The sequence below is a fragment of the Lithobates pipiens genome, unplaced genomic scaffold, assembly GCF_037356315.1.
Source record: "Lithobates pipiens isolate NorthernLeopardFrog02 unplaced genomic scaffold, aLitPip1_a1.2 Scaffold_23, whole genome shotgun sequence".
In the NCBI taxonomy this organism is placed as follows: Eukaryota; Metazoa; Chordata; class Amphibia; order Anura; family Ranidae; genus Lithobates; species Lithobates pipiens.
Window position 1 is genome coordinate 107,013,244 of NW_027507785.1, and position 26,366 is coordinate 107,039,609.

The 26,366-nt window shown below is 45.5% G+C and overlaps 1 protein-coding gene across 4 annotated transcripts; it reads left to right on the forward strand.

The window, feature by feature from the left end:
* Positions 1 to 4,545: 4,545 nt before the first annotated feature.
* On the forward strand, positions 4,546 to 19,073 carry CNBP (CCHC-type zinc finger nucleic acid binding protein). Of its 4 annotated transcripts, none has more exons than XM_077452144.1 (5): positions 4,546 to 4,708; positions 15,661 to 15,821; positions 15,958 to 16,050; positions 17,822 to 18,020; positions 18,134 to 19,073. In XM_077452144.1, exons 2-5 carry the CDS (start codon positions 15,677 to 15,679, stop codon positions 18,249 to 18,251), a joined length of 555 nt encoding a protein of 184 aa, XP_077308270.1. In that variant the 5' UTR covers positions 4,546 to 4,708; positions 15,661 to 15,676; the 3' UTR covers positions 18,252 to 19,073. The 4 variants fall into 4 exon arrangements, with proteins under 4 accessions (XP_077308270.1, XP_077308271.1, XP_077308272.1 ...); XM_077452145.1 differs by having other exon boundaries at positions 15,988 to 16,062; XM_077452146.1 differs by having other exon boundaries at positions 15,988 to 16,050.
* Positions 19,074 to 26,366: the final 7,293 nt, after the last annotated feature.

Below are 26,366 nucleotides of genomic sequence, written 5' to 3' on the forward strand. Positions count from 1 at the left end.
CATAGGGAAGACCAGCATGGCTCCTAACCCTTTGGGGCTGAGATGACACCCCACTGGTACTTGGCCTTTCTTGCCGGGGCATTGCGGTGCTGGTGGACGGCACTGCGGTGCTGGTGGACGGCACTGCGGTGCTGGTGGACGGCACTGCCTCACTAGAACGCCTTCGCTTGATGGGCCGGATATCTTCCTCCTCGGATTCAGTCAGTGTTTCACTGCTGAGGACTGGCTCATAATTTACGTCGGCTTCAGAATCCGAAAAGGAATCTGAAGAGGAGAGCTCCCCGTTGCTCTCGTCGGCCGTGGAAATAATTTGGTACGCCTCCTCAGCGGAAAAGACACGTTTAGCCATGGTAGCACTGATGGGCACTGATGAGGTGGCACAGATGGGCGCTTTTGAGGTGGCACAGATGGGCGCTTTTGAGGTGGCACAAATGGGCACTGATGGGTCGGCACAGATGTGCACTGATTTATTGCACAGATGTGCAGATTTATTGCACGGATGTGCACTGATGAGGCGGCAGATGGGCACTGCTGAGGCGGCAGATGGGCACTGCTGAGGCGGCAGATGGGCACTGCTGAGGCGGCACAGATGAGCACTGCTGAGGCGGCAGATGGGCACTGATGGGTCGGCACAGATGTGCACTGATTTATTGCACGGATGTGCACTGATGAGGCGGCAGATGGGCACTGCTGAGGCGGCAGATGGGCACTGCTGAGGCGGCAGATGGGCACTGCTGAGGCGGTAGATGGGCACTGATGGGTCGGCACAGATGTGCACTGATTTATTGCACGGATGTGCACTGATGAGGCGGCAGATGGGCACTGCTGAGGCGGCAGATGGGCACTGCTGAGGCAGCAGATGGGCACTGCTGAGGCAGCAGATGGGCACTGCTGAGTCGGCACAGATGGGCACTGCTGAGTCGGCAGGTGGGCACTGATGGGTCGGCACAGATGTGCACTGATGAGGCAGCAGATGGGCACAGATGGGCACTGCTGAGGCAGCACAGATGGGCACTGCTGAGGCGGCACAGATGGGCACTACTGAGGCGGCACAGATGGGCACTGCTGAGGCACAGATGGGCACCAATTGGTACAGATGGGCACCGATTGGCACTGGTGGGCACTGGCGGTGCACAGGTGGGGCACTGGCGGTGCACAGGTGGGCACAGGTGGGGTAGATCTGGGCACTGGCAGGGTAGATCTGGGCACTGGCAGGGTTTATATTGGCACAAAACAGTCACTCACACTATCTCTCTCCTCACACGCTATCGCTGTGTGAGGAGACAGATTCGGCAATGGGTGATGATCTCATTTGTTTACATTTGAGATCATCACCCATTGGAGGCGGCGATCGCGCTGTAAACGGCCGCTGTGATTGGCCGTTTACAGCGATCTGTGATTGGCTGTGTCCAGGGGACACGGCCAACACAGATTTTCCCCGATGCGCGCGGGGAGCTCTTAAAGGGGACAACGTCAATAGACGTAGTCCCGGAAATTGAGATCCGCGCTGTAGCCGTCATTTGACTATAGCGCGGATCTCAAGTGGTTAAAATAGCCGCCAAGGTCCCGAACGTCCACGCTCGCCGTGCGACCTGGAACCGGAAGTGGATTGCCAGAAGTCCTCTATCCTCCTCCTGCGTTCCACAGGCCGGAACTCGATGCCTGTGCCTGCCCCCGCCTGACTTCGTGCCCAATTTTGAACCTATCGTCAGGTGGGGAAACGACAGCCCTCCCCGGGCTTCAGAAGGAGAACGCCGGTTAGTAGCTGCTGTCAACCCGACCGGAGGATTTCAGATGTCTGTTACCAACAATAGGTACCCAGAACTCCTTCCCCGTCTCTTATGGGCAATCCCACCATCAGGGGAAGGAGAGCTCCTGATCCAGCCTCCTCCTCCGGTGGAGGAAACACAAAGACTGAAGGGGAAGGGACGGAGACCGCCCTTTAAAGATCTGGTTTGTGTTTCCTGCCTCTGGAGGTGGAGCCTATCTCTCTAGTGCTGTCCTGGACAGTCGAATAGAGAAAAATGATATATATTTTGTTTGTGTGGTGTTGCATGATCCTGTCATTATCAGTTAAATTAGCGCAGTTTTGAATAGTAAAAAATGCCCTGGTCATGAGTGGGTAAAACCTTCCGGAGGTCAATCGGTTAATAAATTACTTTTAAAAAACGGTGTTTGTGCTTTAAATTATGTTTGATACTTTTTTAGTAAACGAGTATGGTACTATGCATCCAATACTCAATAACATAGGGGGAGTCATGAAGGGGGTAAAATCTTCTGGAGATCAAGTGGTTAAACACTTCAATACCAAAAGATGGCTACAGTGCGGCTCTGTTGTTCTGGAAGGGCTGTCCATGGACATCCTCACAGAACAATCCTCCCGCGTGGCCCCTGGGGCATGCATGGGGTGTGCTCTGTGATCGCAGAGTCCTTTGGAACACAACTGATTACAGATTGAGGTAAAGGGCCCATCACCATGTGATCAGCTCAGTCTGATCACATGTAAACAAACTTGCCAGCTATTGGCATTCCTTTCCTCACGTGCTGTCGCAGCGCGAGTAAAGGAGAGATGGTAACCGGCAAGTGTCCAACAGTGCCCCGTCATAAGTGCAGCTTCATCAATCCCTATCAGTGCAGCGTCAGCAGTACCCATCAGTGCAGCGTCAGCAGTACCCATCAGTGCAGCGTCAGCAGTACATATCAGCAGTGGTGTAGCGTGGGTTGTCAGCGCCCGGGGTAAGGCAAGTAATTTGCGACCACCACGCTACACTGACCACTATGTTACACTACACTGACCACCACACTATACTACACTAACCTTCCTACAGTCCATGGACATCCTCACAGAACAATCCTCCCGCGTGGCCCCTGGGGCATGCATGGGGTGTGCTCTGTGATCGCAGAGTCCTTTGGAACACAACTGATTACAGATTGAGGTAAAGGGCCCATCACCATGTGATCAGCTCAGTCTGATCACATGTAAACAAACTTGCCAGCTATTGGCATTCCTTTCCTCACGTGCTGTCGCAGCGCGAGTAAAGGAGAGATGGTAACCGGCAAGTGTCCAACAGTGCCCCGTCATAAGTGCAGCTTCATCAATCCCTATCAGTGCAGCGTCAGCAGTACCCATCAGTGCAGCGTCAGCAGTACCCATCAGTGCAGCGTCAGCAGTACATATCAGCAGTGGTGTAGCGTGGGTTGTCAGCGCCCGGGGTAAGGCAAGTAATTTGCGACCACCACGCTACACTGACCACTATGTTACACTACACTGACCACCACACTATACTACACTAACCTTCCTACAGTCCATGGACATCCTCACAGAACAATCCTCCCGCGTGGCCCCTGGGGCATGCATGGGGTGTGCTCTGTGATCGCAGAGTCCTTTGGAACACAACTGATTACAGATTGAGGTAAAGGGCCCATCACCATGTGATCAGCTCAGTCTGATCACATGTAAACAAACTTGCCAGCTATTGGCATTCCTTTCCTCACGTGCTGTCGCAGCGCGAGTAAAGGAGAGATGGTAACCGGCAAGTGTCCAACAGTGCCCCATCATAAGTGCAGCTTCATCAATCCCTATCAGTGCAGCGTCAGCAGTACCCATCAGTGCAGCGTCAGCAGTACCCATCAGTGTGTCAGCAGTACCCATCAGTGCAGCATCATCAGTACATATCAGCAGTGGTGTAGCGTGGGTTGTCAGCGCCCGGGGTAAGGCAAGTAATTTGCGACCACCACGCTGACCACCACACTATACTACACTAACCTTCCTACAGTCTATGTATTTCCCATGTGTGAAATAAAATGATAAACACCTCATATCAGTACAGTGCTGCATAACTGAATAATTGTCATTCAACATGTGAAAGTTCTGAAAGCTGAACATTGGCCTGGGCAGGAAGGGGGTAAAAGTGCTCGGTATTGAAGTGGATAAAGCCTGGTGAGCTACAATCTATGAAATATTAGTTTTTTGGGTGGATATCACTGTAAGAGTACAATGACACTGAATACGAATGTAATGTTTCTCACACACACACACGTGTGGAGTTGTGGACACTGTAGTGACGGTCCTATTGTTTGGGAAATAAATGGGTTCCATGTGACCTCCTCTCTGCGGCTCTAATCCCAGCAGAGCGGAATATAAACACGATAAAATGGCGGGCTCCCCCAAGCTCACAGAGATGACAGGCTACAAGGCGGGAACCTCCCCCCAGCAGCGCGCCTTGAATCATGTGTAAGGAATGTACCATCTGACCAAGCTGCTCTCCGCTCACTCAGCAGAAGCGATGCAGTATGGAGGGGTGTCCGGTATAACCATTTTTACAAATAAAAACCTACTGGTTGAAGCCGCCGCATATTATGTAAGTATATTTTAGAGAGATACAAGTTCCTTTCCATCGGGAGCTCTACCTAAAGGATTGATACCGCAGTCTCTCGGCTCTGATATATTCCGAATACTAACCACCCCTTCATGAAGCGCTCGATGGTAGATCCCGATGGGCAGGCAACAGCCTACCTTGACTAATGGTGGGCGTGTTAGCGTGCGGAGGTTGCTATTGGTGGGAATCGGAGCAGGGGCCCTGCGTTCTAGTCGCCGATTGGCTGGTTGACTGGGAGCGCCGTGCGCAGCTCGACGGGCATTTTGGAGTCGTGTGCAAACCGCGTGTGGCGCAGCCGAGAGGGACTGTAGATAAACATCGTCCGGGAGGTGAGTAGAGGATCGGTGCGGGGAATGAGAGGCATGCATTGGGGGATAGCAGGGTGTGGGGGGACTCAGGGCTGAACAGGGTACGGTCTTGGTGAGAAATGCGGGAGAAGGCCAGGCTATGAGTAGCTTGGTGTGCACAGGGAGAAGGGGGCGCGGTGCTAGGCCTGAGCTGGGGGCGGTACAATGGAATGGAGTATTCGGGGCCATGCTTGGCTCCAGATTTCCGTCCTAGGCCTCCGCCGCGCGGCCTGCTCTCACGTGCCGCAGCGCTGCCGTCATGTCAGGCCGCCTGCTATTTATAACCGGAGCGCGCCTCGGCCACAAGCGGGGAGCCCGGGCAGCACGTGTGCCTGAGCCGTGCTTCCTTATATGGGCAGAGTGCGGTCGTATATCAGTCGAAGGCTACAATCTTTATTTATAAAACGCAATGTTATACAGACAAAATATTCTATCGTCGTTTCTAGGAAAACCTACAAGGCCCAGCCATAGCACATGGGATGGGTGACCTACACCGATCAGCCACGGCTTTATGACCGCCCATCCATGGATGCCACAATACTATACTGTGCCATCTGGCACCATGCTATCCATAGCAGATCCTTGGGGGCTCAACCTGTAGCCCTCCAGCTGTTGCAGAACTACAAGTCCCATGAGGCTTTGCATGGCTGACTGTTACATGTATGACTCCCAGAGGCATGACGGGACTTGTAGTTCTGCAACAGCTGGCGGGCCACAGGTTGGGCACACATGTTAATCCTGTAAACTGTGAGGTGGGCTCTATGGGTCAGATTATGATTTATTTTTACACAGCATATCGCACAAATTACATGGAGAATTTAGCAGCTGAGTCATCTAAATCTATTTGTGTCCCTCAAACCATCTTTGTAGTGTGATTGTAAGCTCTAAGGAGCAGGGCCCCCTGGCTCCTACTGATTTAAAGTGTATTGTATTTGTACTGTCTACCCTCAAGTTGTAAATTGCTGCATAAACGTTTAGTGCTATATAAATCCTGTATTATAAGTGTGGCAGGACACATTATCTTACTATCAGGGAATACTGTTTCTATGAAGGCGTTTTTTTGGCCAGCAGAATCGATTAGGTAGTGTGTGACAACACCCACATAAATACCAGGACCAAAGGTTTCCATACAGAATATTGCCCAAAGCATCATGCTGCTTACACCAGCTTGTCTTCTCTTATACAGGATTTATATAGTGCTGACCGTTTATGCAGCGCATTACAACTTTAGGGTAGACAGTACAACCACAATACAATATATTTTTAAAATATTATTAAGGAATTTGAGAGCCCTGCTTGTTGGAGCTTACAATCTAAGTACCATGCACCATATTGTATCTTGGTGCCATTACTTCTCCAGGTAAGCAACGTAAATGCACCCAGCCATCCACATGATGTGACAGAAAATGTGATTCATCAGACCAGGCAGCTGACTTCCATTGCTCCATGGTCCAGTTCTGATGCTCATTGTAGGTGCGTCTGCCTGTGGACGCATGTCAGCATGGGCATTTTTAGCTACACAGCCCCATACACAACATGGATGCACTGTGTGTTCTGACTAGGGGTGCAGCGGATCAAAAAACGATCGGATCGTTCCTCTTATCAAAGCCATGGATCGGCTCATTTTTCAGATCAGCAAATAATTGAATTTGCAAAAACCTCTGAAAATTCCACCACCATATAGTCCACACTTGTAATATCCACGTCATCGAAACGTTCTTCCCCTCCCGTAATATCCACGCCATCTCTCCCCCCCCCACAACGATGGTTGTGAATAGAGGCCGACCGATATTTGGCGTTTTTTAATTAATCGGCATCGGCCGATTGTGCTGATAAAAAGGCAGATTAGAACTACAGCACGACTTGCAAATGACTTCTGTAATAGAAGTCAGTGCAAGTTGCCCAAGTCTTCAGTGAGGGGACTTTCCTCCTCTCTGGGCAGTCTTCCAAGAAAAGAGTAAAGAGATACAATGTTTACACTTATGAATGAACTCAACCCAGTGTGGAGGAGTTCTCAGTTTAACCATTTAAAGACTAAATCTTTTCTGACACTTGTTGCTTACAAGTAAAAATCCTGTATTTTCTGCCAGAAAATCACTTAGCGCACCCAAAAATCATATATATTTTTTAGCAGAGATTCTAGGGAATAAAATGGCAGTTGTTGCCATTTTTAATGTCACGGCATTTGCGCAGAGGTCTTTCAAACACAATCTTTTTGGAAAAAATACACAAATGATTTTAAAAAAAACATCTAAGTTGTTAGCCCATTTTTTTTTTGGTCCAAAAGTTTTGACTACCGTTATTATTATTTTTAATCTAAATTATACATACATGTAAACTGTTTGGAGGTTTTTTTTGTTTAATAAATGTTTAAATGTAAAAAATTTTCTGCATCACTTATTAAGGCTGCTTTCACACTGGAGCGTTGATGGTAAAACGCTGCTAGTTTTAGCAGCGATTTACTGTCATTTTAGCGGTGCTATTCGGCTGCTAAGTGGGTTGCATATAACTCAGCTAGCGGCAGAGAAAGAGGTTAAATGTGCCCATGAAGCACCGCTGCCAAATCGCATTGCATGCGCTTCAGGAGTGGTGCCCATTCATATCAATGGGCAGGAGTGGTGGAGGAGCGGTATTCACCACTCCAAACGTGCTGCTTGCAGGACTTTTTTTTTTTTTTAACATCCTGCCAGCGCATTGCCTCAGTGTGAAAGCACTCAGACTTTCACACAGACTGCAGGGGGCCCGTTTTGCAGGCACTTTACAGGTGCTATTTTTAGCCCAAAAGTGCCTGAAAAACGCCCCACCGTGAAAGGTGTCTGTCAGAGATTAAGGTGGGGGGGGGGGGGGGGGAGGAAAAAAAATCGGCATTAAAATAGCCCAAAAAAATCGGCATCATATTGGCCGCCATGATTTTTAAATATTGGCATCGGCCGCCATGATTTTTAAATATTGGCATCGGCCGCCATGATTTTTAAATATTGGCATCGGCCAGAGAAAAACCTGTATCGGTTGACCTCTAGTTGTGACTACAATTTTCAGAGCAGCGCTGTGGGCACTACAGATCCAGCCCACAGCACTGCTGCCATCTGATCTCTCCCCTCACACTGTACCGGGGAGAGAGGAGACGGGGCACCGGTTTGTTTACAAGTGATGGATCCATCATTTGACGGAGTGATCACATTGTAAATGGCTGCCGGGTGTACAAAGATGGCCACCACTCCGGAGATAGGCTGAAGCCATGGCCTGTGCTGATCCGAACATGGTCACCCGTTCGGATCATGGATCAGTGACAATCCATTGCGCCCCTAGTTCTGACCCCTTTCTATCAGAACCGGCATTAACTTTTCAACTTTTTTGGCTACAGCACAGCCCCTTTTATATGGGGCGGACTCTGTTTTAAATGACCTGAGCAGGCGGATGTCTGTCTGCCTATATAAATCCACATCAGGGTGGGTCTAGTCAGACTCTGCACACCAGCCACAGAATATGAGCACAGGTCTACTTTTAACCAACCTAAGTGACTTGGACCCACACTTGCTACATCCAGCCAACAGACATGGATGGATTTGACAGGAGTTTGTTCTTAACCAACCCATCAGTTTAGTCTAGGATCCCCTGTTGAGACAGAACAGAAGGGTACCTGAGTGAAAAGAACCTTACTTATCACAATAATGTACTGTAAGCTGTGGATATTTTTAGCTGGAGCTCCTGAATTTCAGAGGTTCCTCTGGGGTAAAAATGTGTTGAACAGCTGCTCTAAAGGCAGGGATATCCATGACTGTCACACCCAGTATATTCCCTGATGACCCCCTACAGAATATCACCATAAACCAATCGGCCATACCATTATGACCACTGACAACTAAAACTGATTATATAGGGATAATGGCACTTGAAAGTGGGTGGGATATGAGGCAGCAAGTGAACATGTCCCTGAGATTGAAGTGTTGAAAGTAGAAAAAAATGGGCAAGCATAAAGTTTTGAATGACTTTGACAAGGGCGAAATTGTAATGACTAGAGCGACTCAAACTGCAACACAGGGGTGTTCCTTGTCTGCAGCTCAGACCCTACCAAAAGTGGTCCAATGGAGAACTGGTGACAGGGAACATATCCAATTGCAGGTGCAAAAGGACACAAGTCTGGCTATACCTGCTGGGCCCATAGAGGTGGATGGAGTTGTCAGATCAGGTCCACCTGAAAAACTGATAGGCAGACCTGAGCAGACTGTCTGTAGGGAGTGTACCATTTCTACTGGATCGGACTACGTAGGCCAGCCTTCAATTCCTACGTATATCTATGAGCCTTGGCCACCCATGTCCCTGTCGCTGATTCACCACCTTAAAACAAATTTTAGTAGGTCCTGACTGCTGCACACCAGGAACTTCCCATAAGTGTTGTAGTTTTGGAGTTGCTCTGACTGTCATCTAGCCATTACAATTTTTCACTTGTCAAAGTCACTCAAATCCTTATGCTTACTCATTTCTGCTACTTTTATTACATCAACTTCAGGGACAACATGTTCACTTGCTGTCTACTATATACCACTGACGTTTAGATGCAATTTTCCAGAGATAAGTCATGTTATGGCTGTATGGTGATATTCTGTAGGGGGTCATCAGAGAATATATTGTGTGTGACAGTCATGGATGTCCCTGCCTTTAGAGCAGCTATTTGCAACATTTTTACCCCAGAGGAACCTCCTGAAATTCAGAAGCTCCAGCCAATATCTACAACTTACAGTACATTAGGGCCCTTTCATACAGGCACCCTCTGTTCTGGCTCCACAGGCAATACTAACCTCCAATACTGATGTGCTGTCAAAGAACAAACTCATGTTGCCTACAGTATGCCACATCCATCCATGTTTGTTCTGAATTTGCATGGATATCTTGTGGTGGGATCCCCTATAGCTGACTGGATTTAGCAAGTATGCTTCTGTTTAGTCGCTCAAGTTGGTTTAACTCTGATCTGCACTTATACTTTGTTCGTTCTGCCGAGGCTGAATGAACCCTGCTGTGGGTTGATATAGGCACACGCATCTGCTGACACCCAGCTACTTCTAGAGTGGGATACGTTGCCATTTTTAATTCATGTAATCGTTGGTCAAAAATAAACCTGACAGCATGTCAAGGTGAAAGGGGCTGTAAATAAAGCAATAATCTGGTTACTTGGAGTTCTTGACATCCTAGCAGATATTTTAACACTCGTTATGACAAAATAGCAATAATACCAATAAAAAGTCAGCAAAAACACATGCTTTCTTACATTGGTGGTCTGTGGAGAAATGCTTCCTTAGCTTGGTGCTCATTTAAGGGTCCCCTTCTGTTGTCCATAGGAGAGGTGTCCTCTTACATTGGTGGGCAGTGAAGAGGAGGAGACCATTTATATTCTGGTCAGTAAGAGAGGGGCCTTCTCTCATATGTTCCATGAGAGAAAGCATGTACCTTACATTGGAGATCATTTAAAATGCTTAATTTCATTTGGTGTTGTTGAGGAATGCTGCCCTTAACCTCTTGCTGGCATCTCCCAGCAACTGTTTAAGTAGGTTTTAACATCGGAATATGTAGGTGATCTCCTGATCACTGATTGGGATCCTATCCCAATGGCTCCCAATCGGTGATCCGATGTTGATGGCTAGTTCGGTGTTCTCTGAGCACCATCTTAGCACAGAACCTTAGCACCCCATTGGGGCATGTGTGGTGGCAGCGAGTTAGTGGGTAAGCCGTCACTATAAAAAACCCTCCCATCAACTCTGTAACAAAAAAATCGGTCACTGTGCCTGTGTTATATAAAAAAGAAAAGCCGATCTGTATCTATATCAGAGCAGCTCATGTAATTCCTCTGCTCTCTCCTCTGCCCGGCTGATGGCTCCAGTGGGTGGGGCCGAGCATTCCTGCTGACATCAGTTTGGGAAGAGGGGGGACAGAGTGCATAGGAGTCGTGAGTGCTGGGAGCAGCTCTGATATAGGTACAAATTGGCAGCTTTTTTTTTTTCTATCTCTATCACAGGGGCACATTGCTATGTTAGTGGGGATGGGAGGATTTTATAGTCCTTATGAGAGCAGCAGGAGGGATGGGGTCGGGCACTGACACGAGCAGACGGGGGGGGGGGGGGGGTAGCTAGGTTTTCTAGGTGATAGAAGGGGCCAAATTACACAGCGCAAGCATTATGTTGTAAGGGAGCAGGATCCACTTTTATTTATTTTTTAGGTTAACAAACACTTTAAGGCCATCCTGCCCTGCTGATGCTGCATACAGTAGGGAAAGAATCGCATTCTGTTGCTTTGCAACTTGAAATGAAGACTTTTTGTTTTTATCCAGCTGTATTTACTAATGTAACTTATAATATCCAGGTGAAAGATTCTGTTTTTTTTTTCCCCCCTGACATGTAGATGTTATATCTTTCACTTGGCTATTACAAGTTACACTAGTTAATGCAGATGTATAAAACAAAAACTGTCTTGTCTTCATTTCAGGATGCAGAACAAAAAAAATATTTTAAAGGGGAGCATGGTGTTTCTTTTCTATACCCAACAGAGAGATTATCTTTGCCATATACATTTAGATTTGGCAAACATATCCTATCAATTTAGTGTGGATGGTGAAATCTCTCCTGCTGGCTATTTTGTTGTGATGGCTGCAGCAACTGCTGCTGTCTGAATACCTGAACAGTGACTACATCTGACTGTTTAACATCTTTACCTATCTCCTTCAATTCTTTTGTTCAGTTAACTCATGTGGAGCTGGGTGATGCTGATAGAGCTGCCCATGACTCAAATTTTGGCCAATTCAGCAGGAATTGGCCAAAATGTGAGCCACATATGGCTTGCTTTACTGACTGCTATAAAAAGCTCTTCTGTCATGCCAAAGTGTGGTCCTCCCTGACCTATGAAGATGAATGCGCAGTCAGCCACAGCTCAAGAAGCCCCCATTAGCCTTCTGAAGGATCTCTGGCTGAGAATGGCTGTTCTATATTGTACCCAATAGAAGTCCCTGGGGTTTGTCTCCTATTGTCATGGTAAATGTTTGTCCCTGGAAGTAAAACCAGATCCCCAGTGTTAGTATTATGAATGATGTTACTGCACTGACTATGTTAATAATTATTGAACATCTGCTCCTATTCAGTAGTTATATCCCATCGCATGTTTTTGTGAAAGTGTTGGCACATGTCAAGCATAAGTATTGTATATGGGCAACGAAACTTCCCATACATAGGGTACCAAGGAACCAAAAGCTTGCCTTCATTTTCAATGAGCCTTTCAAATCATTTGAACCTGGTCTGAATTTGTCAAATTATGCGGAATAGTTTTTTAATAATTGACCTGTTCAGCTCCAGAATCAAGTGAGCTGTTGTAGTTTGGAAATGAACTATAGGTAAGATCTGATTTTATCTCAGTGTTCCAGAGCCTGATTCACTTTATTTTTTTTAGACTGAGGAGAGTTCACTACTGCTTTCAATTCAACATTGTTGCATTGGGTTCATATAGGTTAATGTTGTTTAAGGCAACCTGTTTTAAATTTGATATGCCAATAAAAATGTCAAAATTGGGCTTACATTGCTGACTTTTCCTTCTGAAAAAGCAAATTCCCTGGCTACCTCCCGATCCGTTGATTTCAAGTAGGCCTGTCTGCCTAAAATTGTGAGCACTGTCATTGCTTACGAACTAGCTAAGCTGCACAGTGCAGTAAGATGGCAGAAGTCCAGTCCTCTGCGGAATGTACAAGTGTGAGAACATGTGCTTAGCCAGCATGGGACACTGCATTGTGAGCACCCATTCCCAACTAAAAGACCATAGTGGACATGTGCAATTTCTTCTTCTTTTTTTTTTCTCCTAGTGCATTATGGTTTGCTACAGTGCATTTGTCATAGGTACATTGGAATATCATTGAAAATGAATAGCACTGTGCCATGCTAGCATGTGTAACCTGTCGTAAGGTGCATCAATGCAATGCACAAAATTAATAAGTGTGAATGGGCTGAGGGCACAAAGAATTGTTTTCATTGGGTAATCGAGGCGTTGCATGGCATTTTCTAGCTGAAAACAGTCACAGAAGAGGGGCTATAAAAAATAAAAAGGTGTGGTACTTCAGTAGGGCATTAGAGATGGTCTTTTGGGACTTATCGCAGTCCTGTGTGTGAAGGTGCAACGCAACACCCAGTGTTTTCATTTGTTTTCTTGCTGTAGCGCTTAGGCACATACTGTATTAAGCATGTACAAATTATCAGTGGATACCGATGCTTAATCATCCAGGCCAGTAACTAGCCATGTCAAAGGTCAGATTTCCTAGAGGCAAGTATGTTGGGTGAGGCCCCTTTCACACTTGTGTGACTTTAATGGGCCTTGAAGAAATACCTGTGTAATCTTGGTCTATGGACCTCAAGTCGCATCAAAGTTGTCCCAGACTAGTGCAGGGACTACTTTGAAGTAGCTGCGACTTGAAGTCACGCAGATATGAATGGTACTCTTTGGAAATCGTGGGGAATGACTTTGCGGTTCCAAGTCGTACAAGTGTGCAAGGGGTAGGAGTTGAGGCTCTGATAGGTTTTATGTTGTAAAAGCAAAGTTATTCTTTAACTGCACAGTAAGGGCCGGTTCACACTGCGGGCGAGGCGACGCGACTTGCCTCGCCGCGATCTGACAAGTCACCCCCGTTCTGTACAATGGAACCGTTCTGAGAGGAGCGACTCGAGTCGCTCCGACTCAGAAAAAAGGTTCCTGTACTACTTTTGGGCGACCTCGGGGCGACTTGCATTGACTTCTATACAGAAGTCATTTGCAAGTCGCCGCTGAGGTCGCGGCGAGGCAAGTCGGTGTCTCCTCGCATCGCCCGCAGTGTGAACCGGCCCTTATACGGTGTTGCTGTATTTTTTACACTATATATAGGGAGTGAATGTGATGTTCACCACATATTAACTGCAGTAGAATCTAGTCAATGTTTTTATGCATTGATTCCCCACCAGCAAATGTTTGGCTGTTTTCATAAATATGCCTACTTCTTTCTCATCGTAGCTTACTGCAACAAAGGCCTTTATACAATAGAGTTTTAAATATGTAAACCGTGTTAAAAAGTGATTACTAATATATTTAGTGTGTACAGAGTGTATGTGTACACATACTTTTACCAAATTATTATTTTTTTCTCTCTATGCCAGCCCTTGTTAAAGCTGGTACATCTGAATATCGGCCAGTTCAGCAGGAACCAGACCGTGTACAGTAGAGCTGCACGATTCTGGCTAAAATGAGAATCGCTTTTTTTTTTCTCCTTAGAGGATGGATCACGATTCTCGTGGCGTAACATCTTTCACACTAAAACAAGTGTATTTTTTCCCAATCAGTTGCATTTGAAAGACTGGTGGGCAAACATTGTGACATAAAATATTGCAGCAATTGCCGTTTTATTCCCTAGGGTCTCTGCTAAAAAAAGTGTATGTTTGGGGGTTCCAGGTAATTTTCTAGCAAAAAATATTGATTTAGAAAAAATATTGATTTTAACTTTGTGTCCAGAAAAAGATTTAGACTTTAAGTGGTTAAACTTTTTGCATTTACACATAGTTGAAAGCTTGGCAGACTGCCCACATTATTTGTTTACACAAGAAGTTATAGCCCTTTGCTCTAAGAAGTAAGGTACAATGTTTCAAGTTCTAAACTTGGCAGATTGCCCCTGATGCTTTCTTTTGACAGCTGAGTGAGCAGATAATCTCTCCACTTGTTTATATGAAAGAATTGCCTACTCTCAGCAGGAGAGATCATAGAGATTGTGGTTTAACGATTAATCGTGCAGCTCTAGTGTAGCTGCCTGTCCAAAAGAAGCCATTCTTGCTGGAAAACCAGCAAGCCCGGTCAGTGTTTGCAGCCAGTGGCTGCAAGCGCTGATCATTGTTTTTTAGCAAGGAGGCAGTCAGAACATTAGGGTGCAGTGGGGGAGATCGCCGCACAACATCCTGACCATCCATGTGTGGGGGTTTTTTTTTCTTTGTGCAAATGCTTTCAATTAAAAGGGACCTTGCACTTTTTGACCATTTTTTTAATTCTTCGTAAAATGTATTTTTATGTGTTTAAAAAAAAAACTGTATACTGGTCATTTATAGATACCAAGACTTTTCTCAGGAGAGCCTTGAGAGAACATCTTTTTAATAGTTGAAGCAGTGCCCAGCACATTAGTTCTCAGTGTGGTAAACCAGTAAAAAGCTGATCTTGACTGCTCCTTTTAAAAATGCTAGTTGCCTTACCCTCATGTTGATAAAGTGGCTTCAGAGTTTTCTGGGTTACCGGCCAGGAGCAAGCGTACAAATTTAGGGGTTTTGAAAGTTGTGGGGTTTTTTTTTTGTTCCAGGACAGTTGATCAGTTTCATCTTCAGGTAGCTAGGCATTTAACATTTTCTGGAGCTCAACAATAGCAGCTGTCATTGTAGGTTACGTTTAACACTTAACCCTTCCCCAACCAGTGTACTAACAACTTAAACCTGAAAATTAATTTTTAATTCTTAACCTCTTCATTTGTGTTTTTTATTTTTTTTTGTTTTAATTAGTATGAAACAGAACCACTGTTTCAACCAGGTTCTTTTGCTGTCTGACCCTGTGTGAGGTCCATCTTCCTGACCAAATGACAATCTGCAATGTTGACCATGCACAGATGTTGACGGGCAGAAAAAACCTGCCTATGCGTCCAGGAGCAGCAGTGTTGAGCATTATTTCATTTGTGGCTGGAATAAACAATTCTAGCCAGTGAAATTAATGCCCAAGCGTTACACGTGTTTACAGGCGTCAAGCGTTTTTTCCTGCTGCTACCAATAGGAAAGGTGTCTGAGAGATGGCCAAACCTCAAGTGTGCATAAGGACTAAAAGAGGAATAAGTTTGTCTGAAGTAGTTGATTCTATATATAACATGTGTATATAATTCTGCGGGTTTTTTTTTTATTTTTTTATTTTAGAACCAAATCTGAAAACATGAGCAGTAACGAGTGCTTCAAGTGTGGTCGTTCTGGTCACTGGGCTAGGGAGTGCCCTACTGGTGGCGGACGTGGTCGAGGTGCTGGTGGTGGCGGTGGTGGAGGTAGAGGCCGAGGACGTGGTGGATTCAACTCTTCAAGAGGTAACATTTATCAATGATGGAAGGCTTTGCTTTGGCTCTCCCTCCCCCGCTTTTATTTCCCTCCCCCAATTAACCATTGATGCTTTTGCAGTTTTATTAATATACTTTTATTTTTTTATTTTTTTTTCCGATATAGGGTTCCAATTTATTTCTTCATCTCTTCCAGACATTTGTTATCGTTGTGGAGAGTCTGGCCATCTTGCCAAAGATTGCGACCTTCAAGAGGATGGTGAGTGGCAATGTATGTATAAAAATCGTTCCATGTGAGTGGTCAAGATAATATCTCTGTAATTTTAAAAAATGTAACTTTGTTGCAGATTTAATATCAATGTGTTTTCTTTTTTAGGTATTTAGCTGAAAATTGTCATTTATGATTGTACTGGTCTCTATTCAATCTGTCAAGCCATTTTAATTTGTATATAAAAGAGCGGAAGTAACTACTGGCATCACACTGCCCCCTACTGTAGTTGAGAAGAACAGCAGCTGGAGAAGTAAAGCGCTCCTGCTGCTGTCCATTCTTACGTGAATTCATACATCAAGTGGTAGTAAAGGCTAATAAAGTGCTCGGCGACAGCTGTAAATTTCTGCAGTTCTTACTTTTCTAATGGTCTTGTATGGCCTAGCTAGGAAGCAATACAAAGAGGACAGGATACTTGTTCATGTGTTTTTAGTTTTAGGCTGGGTTCACACCTATGAATTGGATGCCGGTTTCGCCGAATCCAATTTGCATAGCAGCTGACTGACTGGCTTTCTATGGCAGTGGTTCACACATCTCTGCAGTGGCTCTGGTGCAATTTGTACAGGAGTCCTGTGCATCTTTTGGTCCGTTTCAAGCCCGCATTCAGGCTGAAATCAGACCTGAAACTGAATGGAGATGCAGCGGACTCCTGCTGTGAGCTGCTGCATCTTAGTGTGAATCCAGCCTTAATGTTCTGTTGTGTGGGAGTATAGAACCCACTTTAGCCCTACTGATAAGTGATATTGCAACTTATAAATAGTGGTCTGTCAGGTGGCAGTCCTTGCCAAAAAATAGACGAGACAAATACCTTGTCCTTTGACAACTTACACTATTTAGGTTCTTTTGCTATAATATTTTAACTTGGAAATAAAAGCATGTTAAAGGTTGTTTATATATATATATATATATATATATATATATATATATATATATATATATATATATATATATATATATATATATATATAATTATAATACATATATTTTTTTTCAGTATCTACCTAGAGCCCAAGCTTCATTTTTTACTCCAGGGTGACTTGGAGTTATACTTTTTATCTTTCAGTGTAGCTGTGCTTTCTTGTGTGTCAGAGCCTTCAGCAAAACACAGCAGTGATCCCTATACTTCACAATACTTTTCTTGAGGCTAGTAGTCAGACAGCATTGCCTTAATACGCATTGAAATAAACCGCTTTGAGGCTGTAGGTACAAGATTGCATATTCACATACCATGAATATTGCTATTCTTCAAGACAATGGTAAATCCTTCAGGTTACTGATTTAGTGCTAACATGATACATCTTCACTTTTTGAGGTCCAGCATGTCTAACCTCAAGAACAAAAATGAAATAGTGGTGTTTTTTTTTTTTTTTATTTTTTTTTTCCCCTCACATGAAAATACTTTATTGTAAACATACCCCATTAAAACTTTCAACAAAAAAAGAAAAATCACACATTTTTAGGTTGACATTAGAAAAGGCGGGCAATCTTCAAATTGGGACACTAGTTCTGGTGACACCCCAGGGTTCCCTCACTTTGAAAAGATTTCATCTCCCTTCCTGTTTTGGCTATGTGACGGGAAGTGAAGGGAAATCTCCCCAATGAAAAGCAGATAGAGGGGGTGAACTTTATGGGTTTTTACTGACCCTTGCGCTATACAAAATGAAAACAAAATCTGCCTTTTGTGACACTTTAGAATTTAAAAAAATGTTTTGAGATCTTAAATGATTTTGTTGATAACTCTTGTAACGTTTTTGAATTTCAGCTTGCTATAACTGCGGCAGAGGTGGCCATATTGCAAAGGATTGCAAGGAGCCAAGAAAGGAGAGGGAGCAGTGCTGCTACAACTGTGGCAAACCTGGCCACCTTGCCCGTGACTGTGATCATGCTGATGAGCAGAAATGTTATTCTTGTGGGGAGTTTGGTCATATCCAGAAAGATTGCACCAAAGTGAAATGCTACAGGTGATGACTAGAACCCATACAGCTACTATTCAGACCTGACTGGTTTCTTTTCCATGTAAATAACAAAATAACATGTTTAATGCCTTTTTTTTCCCCTCCCCTCTTTGTTTCAGGTGTGGAGAGACTGGCCATGTAGCCATCAACTGCAGCAAGACCAGTGAAGTCAACTGTTATCGCTGCGGGGAGTCAGGGCACCTTGCGCGGGAATGCACAATTGAAGCTACAGCTTAAATCTCCTTTGTCGCCCCTCCTTTTTCTGATTGATGGTTGTATTATTTTCTCTGAATCCTCTTCACTGGCCAAAGGTTGGCAGATAGAGCTAGTCCCAGGCCAGTGAGCTTTACTTGACGTGCAAAAGGAGGAAAGGGTGGAAACAAAACGACTTCCTGCATTTAACTACAAAAAAAAAAAATGTTTATGTTTAGTTTGGTAGAGGTGTTATGTATAATGCTTTGTTAAAGAACCCCCTTTCCGTGCCACTGGTGAGTTGGGATTAAATAATCGGGAAGAGTTGAGTCAGACTAGTAGACCCTTCTCAGGTTAATGGTAGCACCTGTGCAAGGCGAACCGCTACTGGAAGAGTTTGTGAAAACTTCTGCAAATATTTAATTTTGTGGTAGTCTTGTCTGACCTCAGCTGTTAACATCAACTACATCTGTATCGGGCTAGGGCAGAGTGTCACGTCAATGTCTGTCACAGTGGCCAAGTCTACAATTCCGGTGAAAGTGGCCATTGAGATTGTGTTGGAGATACAGGTGACAGAAAGACCTGGAATTTTTTTGTTCCTTTTCATGGAAGTAATGAAAATAAAAACCCAGAACATGCATAAATGAATAAAGCAAAAGTAAGCTATTCAGGAGCTGCAGAGAAATGTTTTCACAAAAATCAAGATGTTATTTTTGTATACTATATCACTTTAGACAACTGTTTGAGTTTCATTTGCGTGTAATCAGTTTTTAAAGTCAGATGGTAAAAGAAACTGAAGTCCTGGAAAATAGAAATGTAATTTTAAACTATCAATAAAGCTGGAGGAGGAAGGGGAGTTTGCCTAAAGTCTGTTTTCCATTCATTAATGTCTTCTAGCCCAGTGTACCAAGCTGCCTGTTGTATTTATATCGTCTTACAGGCTGAATAGCTAGACAACTGTGATGCTATAAAATGGTGGCTCCCAAATTATGAACCTTTGGGCACATTTGCATCCACAGACACCAACAATGGGGCACTATTCTTAACTGTGAAAAAATTAAACATACTGAGCTGTCTGTTCAGCCACTCTACTGTGTATATAATGAATACTGCTGCAACTTTAAATGTGAGACACACACAATACTAGAAATTTACAAAGAAATAAGCTGTGCTGAAAAAATATTATAGAGAAATTGATTATGATCCCATATATTCCCCTCCCAAACCACGTTCTGTGAACTAATGCTACAAATATTGAACGTAAAACAAAAGCAAATATATGAAAAACAATAAATATAATTGTTTTAAAGGTTGTAAAATCTAAGTCCAAAAGATCAGAAAAATTCTGAATAATTCCAGACAAAAGTTCAAACTAAAAATCCTCCATTCATTGGTCAATGGTGACTTCTAGCAGAAAAAACACCCAAGAAATAGTGAGTTGATTGGGATAGCAAAGATTCCTCCATCTGGGATATAACTGCCGCTTACCAGCTGCAACGATCACTTTTTAAGGAGATCCAAAATCGCCTGTGGCTTTTAATAATAAAGCATTCAGTTTAAAATCCAGTCGTGGCGGCCAGCTCTTGAAATACAACCTGTTCCTTCTGGGACTTTGTGCTTGTTTGCGGAGACCTCAGCACGCCGCTCTTCCCTACACAGTTTTGTCACAGATGATGTTGTCCAGGGGCACTATTCTTAACTGACCACAAGCACTAGATCATTACTCCCACTGATCATAGTTGTCTAGTCACTAAGGCCTGAAAAACAATGAACTTTCCCTTTGGATCCCCCTGCTATACAAGAAACCCTAAGAACATGGAAGTGCCAGCTATTTAACTCTGCATTTAATGTTTGTAAAAGGAAGCCAAGTTTACATTGAAATGAAAGAAGAATCGGTCCACTGGTTTTGCAGAGAACAGTCCCAATCCTCCTTTTCTGGGGTCCCCTGCCAGTGTTCCTGGCTCCTTCTACCTTCCAAGTGCCCCCATAGCAAGCCACTTGCTACAGGGGCGCTTGTGCTGGCTTGACCCCCCCCCCCCCCAGTTCCATACCTGTTTGTGGGACAAAGGGAGCTACATCCAAAAGTTGTGTGTGTGTGTGGGCCCGATTTGATGTGTCAAATCACTGGCACTGTCTGAATCTGTGTAGCGCTGATTGCCAAAAGTAGTTCCTGCACTACTTTTGGGGATGATTTCAATAGACCTCTGTGCAGGAATTTGCATAGATGTCTCTAAAATTGCTCCTGAAGTCAGACTAAATTGCAGGGTTGAAATTGCTCAGCTGAACTCGCACGTTTTTCAACCCGCATTCAGTGTGAACCTAGGCTAATGCAGAGAATGCATTAAGGTACAAAAACCTATAGCCTTTACAACCACATATGTTGATTGTTTTTTTAGGTAACTGTTTTATGTTGTCAACCCCATTTAGAGTGAAAAGGGATGGACTTTTACAGGCTTTTAAAAGAGTTTACAATTATTTTTTATGGGGGGGGGGGGGGGGGACAACTGATAAAAAGAATCAGTGAAAGGGACTAAAACTTAATTTTATATCTCCGTGAACAACCAGCAGCCCAGAGTCCCAAATGACTCAATAGACACGGCTTGAGGGCCACAGTGAAACCTAGAGGTAACAATACCCCAATATGATACCACATGTAATAACCTGAAAGGGTAAAACGAGTTAAAGAAGCCAGTTAAAAAAAAATTAAAAATTGATGGTGTTTCAAAAATTCAGAAGACTTGCTTGACTAGTTTTGTGTTTTACAGAAAGCTTCTTCTGGAGCTGGGAAGGTCTAATAGTACAAAGAAGAGACAATAACTAGCTGATATGGGTATTACACAAAATATTGTTTTCCTCGTTACCTAATTTAACAAAGCACGCATATAATTTAAAAACGGGGTTCTTTCAAAACAAGTGTGTATACAGTTGGTATAATTACAAAAGTATATATTGTACATCAGTGAGGCAGAACAGATAACTGGCCAGAAGCTTCAGGGGGATCACCATGTACCAAAAAGGTGGACTTGGAGGTGCATAGACAAAAGGTGGGCTGTGAAGTCTAGTGAACATGAGTGTAGAGACTTAACTGCAAGATTTTAATGAAGGAATAGAAAATTAATGCCATGTAGGGGGACAAAGTCTTTGCAAACCTACCTTCGTAAAATATAGTGTGAGGTAGTTCACATAACAAATTGGATAGTACTCATTCACAGTCTCTGATACACCATTCTAGAGAAGATTTAAGAAAGTAATTGAAAAGGGGGGGTTCTATTTCATTGGGTAAGGTTAACATAAATTATCGCAAATGATTATATTAAATCACTGAAGCACTCGCTTAAGATGAGCCAGCCACTTTCATAGCATACATATCTGATGGAGGTGAAAAGAATACTTTTGGGATGTATTGTACTAAAAGTATAAGGCTGCACTGGTGATTCATCATGTGGCACTGTGGATAATATATAGAAGGCACAGATATGCCCCTCAAATGGTAAAGCTGAGTACTCACTGGCCAGCACCTCATGCCACTGGATACCAGTCCTCCCTTACTCAGTGTCCCTGCTGGTAGAAGTGTGCTGCTTCATCCCTGTGGCCCCCCCCCACCAAATAAATACACCCTGGTCAGTTTGCCCTGAACCCCATCCGTGAGTGAAAACGGCTCCGAACCTGTAAGTCCCAGTGGGTGGGGATAAGGGAGGCTACCACAGGCACAGCAGCCCCAACTGGAGACCCCCGGAGGCTGCATACAAATCAAGAGGACCCAGGGGAGTTATATCCAGCCCAAATAGGCAAGTGGTCCCAGAGGGCTCACAGCCAGCAACTGTTCATCCCTATAGTGAACATTAGATAAGGGAACAAAGACAAAACTGTTTATACATAGGCACAAGTAACAATATCTACAGATGAATTTGCTGTATACAGACGTGGGGTAAATTAAGTATCAGTATCGCAGTATAAGGCATGCAAGCAAAGGAAGAGGATTGCTAGATATTGTATCAGAAGATACTCTGGTGTATATCCCTATAAGACCGCTTTAGCAGTGTTTAAACAATTATATATCTGTACGAAATATGTCTTTTCATTTGGAATTATAGTCCAATCAAGACATCAGTGACAGAAATACAACAGATAATGCCTAATGCATGTGTGGGTATGTAAACAGTGGGGCAAAAACGTATTTAGTCAGCCACAAATTGTGCAAGTTCTCCCACTTAAAAAGATGAGAGGCCTGTAATTGTCATCATAGGTATACCTCAACTATGAGAAACAAATCCAGACTGTCACATTGTCAGATTTTTGAAAGAATTTATTTGCAAATTATGGTGGAAAATACATATTTCTCTTATATTCACTGACCGACACAGCTCCTCTCTGTAACTAAATGGTTTGTTAATGGCAATAGTTCTCCTAATGGCCTGCCATTAGGAGAACTAGGCAAAAATTGTAACACAATACAAAGAACTTTAGTCCTGCCCTGGGGGGTGGGTCCTGTGCTACCAACCCTCCCTGCTCCCAGGCAGAACTCGGTTTTATTTTGCCTAGCAAAGGAGAATGACCTAGGAACCCTGCTGGCTCTTTGATCCATTTTTTTTTTTTGATGGAAGTTTGCTGTTTTTTGCGCAAGATGAAGGATCCAGGGAACTTCTATCAACTGCCGGCTGGGCGACAGGCTGGTTAAGTTATCCTTGTAGTCTCCCCAGTCCGGCCATCGAGCATGAGCAGGCTGCAGCTAAGGCTCGGCAGGCCACGACATGCCTCAGCTCCAGAGGTGGTCGGTGAGCTTCAATACTCCGGGATATACAGATGACCGGGCTACTGATGTCTGTATCACAGTATACCAGACTGCGCAGGAGTAGGTCTGTGATGGAATGTCTCCCAGCTCTTCAGGACTGGTAAGTAAGGCTCTCCATGCTTCGTGGGGTGAGCAGCTGGGCATTCCCTGGGAGGTCGATTCGGGGGGCCACCTCGTCTCCTCTTCTCTCCCACGTCCCTATCCCCCCTCTGGGGGGGGGGGGGGTGGCTGCATGTGCTGTGGACGGTGTGTATGAGGGGTTCGCTGGGTCTCTCACCTATGGGGACTCTGTGCGGCTAGCGTTGGTCCTGGTCCCAGTCTGGGGGGTTTGTGGAGGTGTTCTGGCTGAAGGCAGGCAGCATTGTTCTGTGAATTTTCCTGTCACCGCATGGTGCTGTCCGGCGGCCATCTTGACTGTGGGAAAAGCAGGTTCCCCTTGTGAGCCTCAGCAGCCATCTTCTATAGGATTTTCCTATTAGTTGCATTGGCGGCCATTTTTTTGAAGCCCGAGCGCTCTTTTCACCGCAGTTCTCTTGTGACAGCTTTACATGTGCTCTCACGTGCCGTTTCCTCTGTCAACTGTGTGTACAGGACGCTGGATGGCTCTTCCCTGAACGCTGGTGCAAGCTCTGCAGAACGTTTCACCGCTATTCTATACAGCTGCTGCCGACACAGTTTCTTCACTCTGCAACTGGGTAACCTAGGGACTACAGGCAACATTCACAGAACGCCCCAGGGTGGTGAGTCTGGCGCTAAGTAACCCTCCCCCCCATGCGGGGAGCAGTCCTAAGTCCCCTTGCAGGTGGGACTACCCCCCATACTCTGGGGAGAGCACTGATGCAGACTCGCGCCCTGCTGCGGCTGGTGACCTCTGCTCTGACCTATCAGACGAGGCTGACCAGGGCCGTTCGGGCAGTGAAGGATGATTTTGGGTCCGGGCGCGACAAAGCACTTGTTTGAACACTTATCACAGCTGTGCATGATACCCTGAAGATTCAGGAGCCAGCGGATCCCTCTGCTGATGTATCGGTCCCTTTTGGGTCCCACAAGCCAGCACGTTCACCTAAGGTGTTCCCGTATTTGGCTTATTTTGACAAGTTCATCTACAGGGAAAGGGGTCGACCGCAAAAGACCTTTTCAGTCCCCAGTACCCCTTTGAGCAAAGCCTTCTCAAAAAATGGTCGGCTCCTCCGGTCGTGGACCCCCCAGTATCCAGGTTAAATAAAGTAACCACGATCCCGGTAGAGGGGACTCCTGCATTCAAGGATCCCACGGACAGGAAGGCTGAGGCAGTGGCTCGTTCCTTGTTTACGGTTGTGGGGTCGGCCGTGCGACCAGTACTGGCATTCGCACTGGTGTCGCAGACACTGACTGAGTGGGCAAAACGTTTGCACCGCGAATTGGGAGAGCAAAACACCTCCCCTGTCTGTGTGGAACTAGCAGACCAACTAGTGCAAGGCATTAAGTACGTTTGTGACGTGGCCCTGGATACTCTCCCTCTGTTATCCAGGGCTTCAGTGTCAGCTGAGGCGCCTGATTTTACTTAAATGCTGGTCTGCTGACCAGGCATCCAAAAAACACTGTGACATTATTACAAATGCCACGGGTGGTAAGAGTACACTACTCCCACAGGCCAGGAAGGCTAAGGAGCCACGCCGCAGGCAACGGCCCTCTTTTTCCGCTTACAAGCGGCTTTTTCGTCCGCTCGGAGCTTCCACAAAACATTCCCAGCCCGACAGGATGTCCACAGACGGTCAAAAGCGTCCCTGAAACCGCAAGCCTGCGAATAAAAGTGCTACTACATGAAGGTTTCACCTTTGGGAGTTTGCAGCCCGGTGGACCTCCCGGTTATCTGACCAATGGGTCTGCGACCTGATTTCCACAGGCTACAAGATAGAGTTTCTCTCTTGGCCGCCATACAGATTCTTCCCCTCCAGCGTCCCCGGTTCGCCGGGAGGCCCTGCTAGGAGCAGTAAGGGACTTGCTGAATCTGTGATTGTACCAGTTCTGGAATCGGAACGCTTGCAGGGGTTCTACTCAAATTTGTTTGTGGTTCCCAAGAAGGAAGGGGTACGTCCAATCTTGGACTTAAAAGCCCTCAATCACTTTGTAAAAGTGCAGAGGTTCAGAATGGAATCAGTTCACTCAGTAGTCGCTGCACTCCATCAAGGGTACTCCCTGGTGTCTTTGGACATCCAGGATGGGTACCTGCACATACCCATATGCCTTCGGCATCAAAAATTTCTGTGTTTGACAGTCAGGGAAGCCCATTACTAGTTTGTGGCTCTTCCCTTTGGCCTGGCATCGGCCCCCTGAGTCTTTACCAAAGTACTGGCACCAGTATTGGCTTTGCTGAGACAACGCGGGATCACGATTGTGGCTTATCTAGACAATCTCCTCCTGAGAGCATCTTCCGCCTTAGAATTAGAGGAGGATGTGGCGATCAACATGCAGACACTGCGAGAATTTGGGTGGCTGTTGAACCTAAAGAAGTCGGTGATTGTACCGACTCAGCATCTGGAGTACCTAGGCTTGCTATTGGACTCCAGGGGAGCGAGTCTTTCTCCCCTCAGACAAATTGCAGACTCTCAGATCTGCGGTCAAGCTGCTGATGAACCGCATGTGGTCGTCGCTCCGCTTTTGCATGTGAGTACTGGGGCTCATGGTAGCCTCTTTCGAGGCAGTACCTTATGCCCAGTTCCACACCAGAGTCCTGCAGAAGGAGATCTTGACGAAATGGGACAAATCTCCATTGTCCCTGGATCGGTAGATCCAGGTGAGCCAGCCAGTCAGGGACTCTCTGACCTGGTGGTTGAGATCCCCAGTGATTCAGTCCGGAAAATCCTTCCTTCCTCTGAAATGGACAGTGATCACTACGGACGCTAGTCTATCAGGCTGGGGTGGAGTGATGGGGATTCAGTCGGCTCAGGGCCTCTGGTCGACGGACGAATCCAAGTTGCCGATCAATCTGCTCGAATTGAGGGCGATCATGCTGTGCCTCCACACGTGGTCGACGTGTCTTCAAGGCCATCCGACCAGGATACAGTCAGACAACGCCACGGCTGTGGCATACATAAATCACCAAGGGGGAACAAGGAGCTCAGCCGCTGCTCGGGAGGTCACTCACATACTTCGGTGGGCAGCCATTTACATCCCGGGGGTGGATAATTGGCAGGCAGACTATCTGAGTCGTCAGATGCTGGACCCAGGAGAATGGGCGTTGCATCCAGAGATATTCAGGCTGCTGTGCCTGAAATGGGGCACACCAGATGTGGATCTATTGGCCTCACGTCTCGATCAGAAGGTGCCGAGATTCGTGTCCAGGACAAGAGATCCGTGGGCAGACACGCTGGTGGCTCCATGGGATC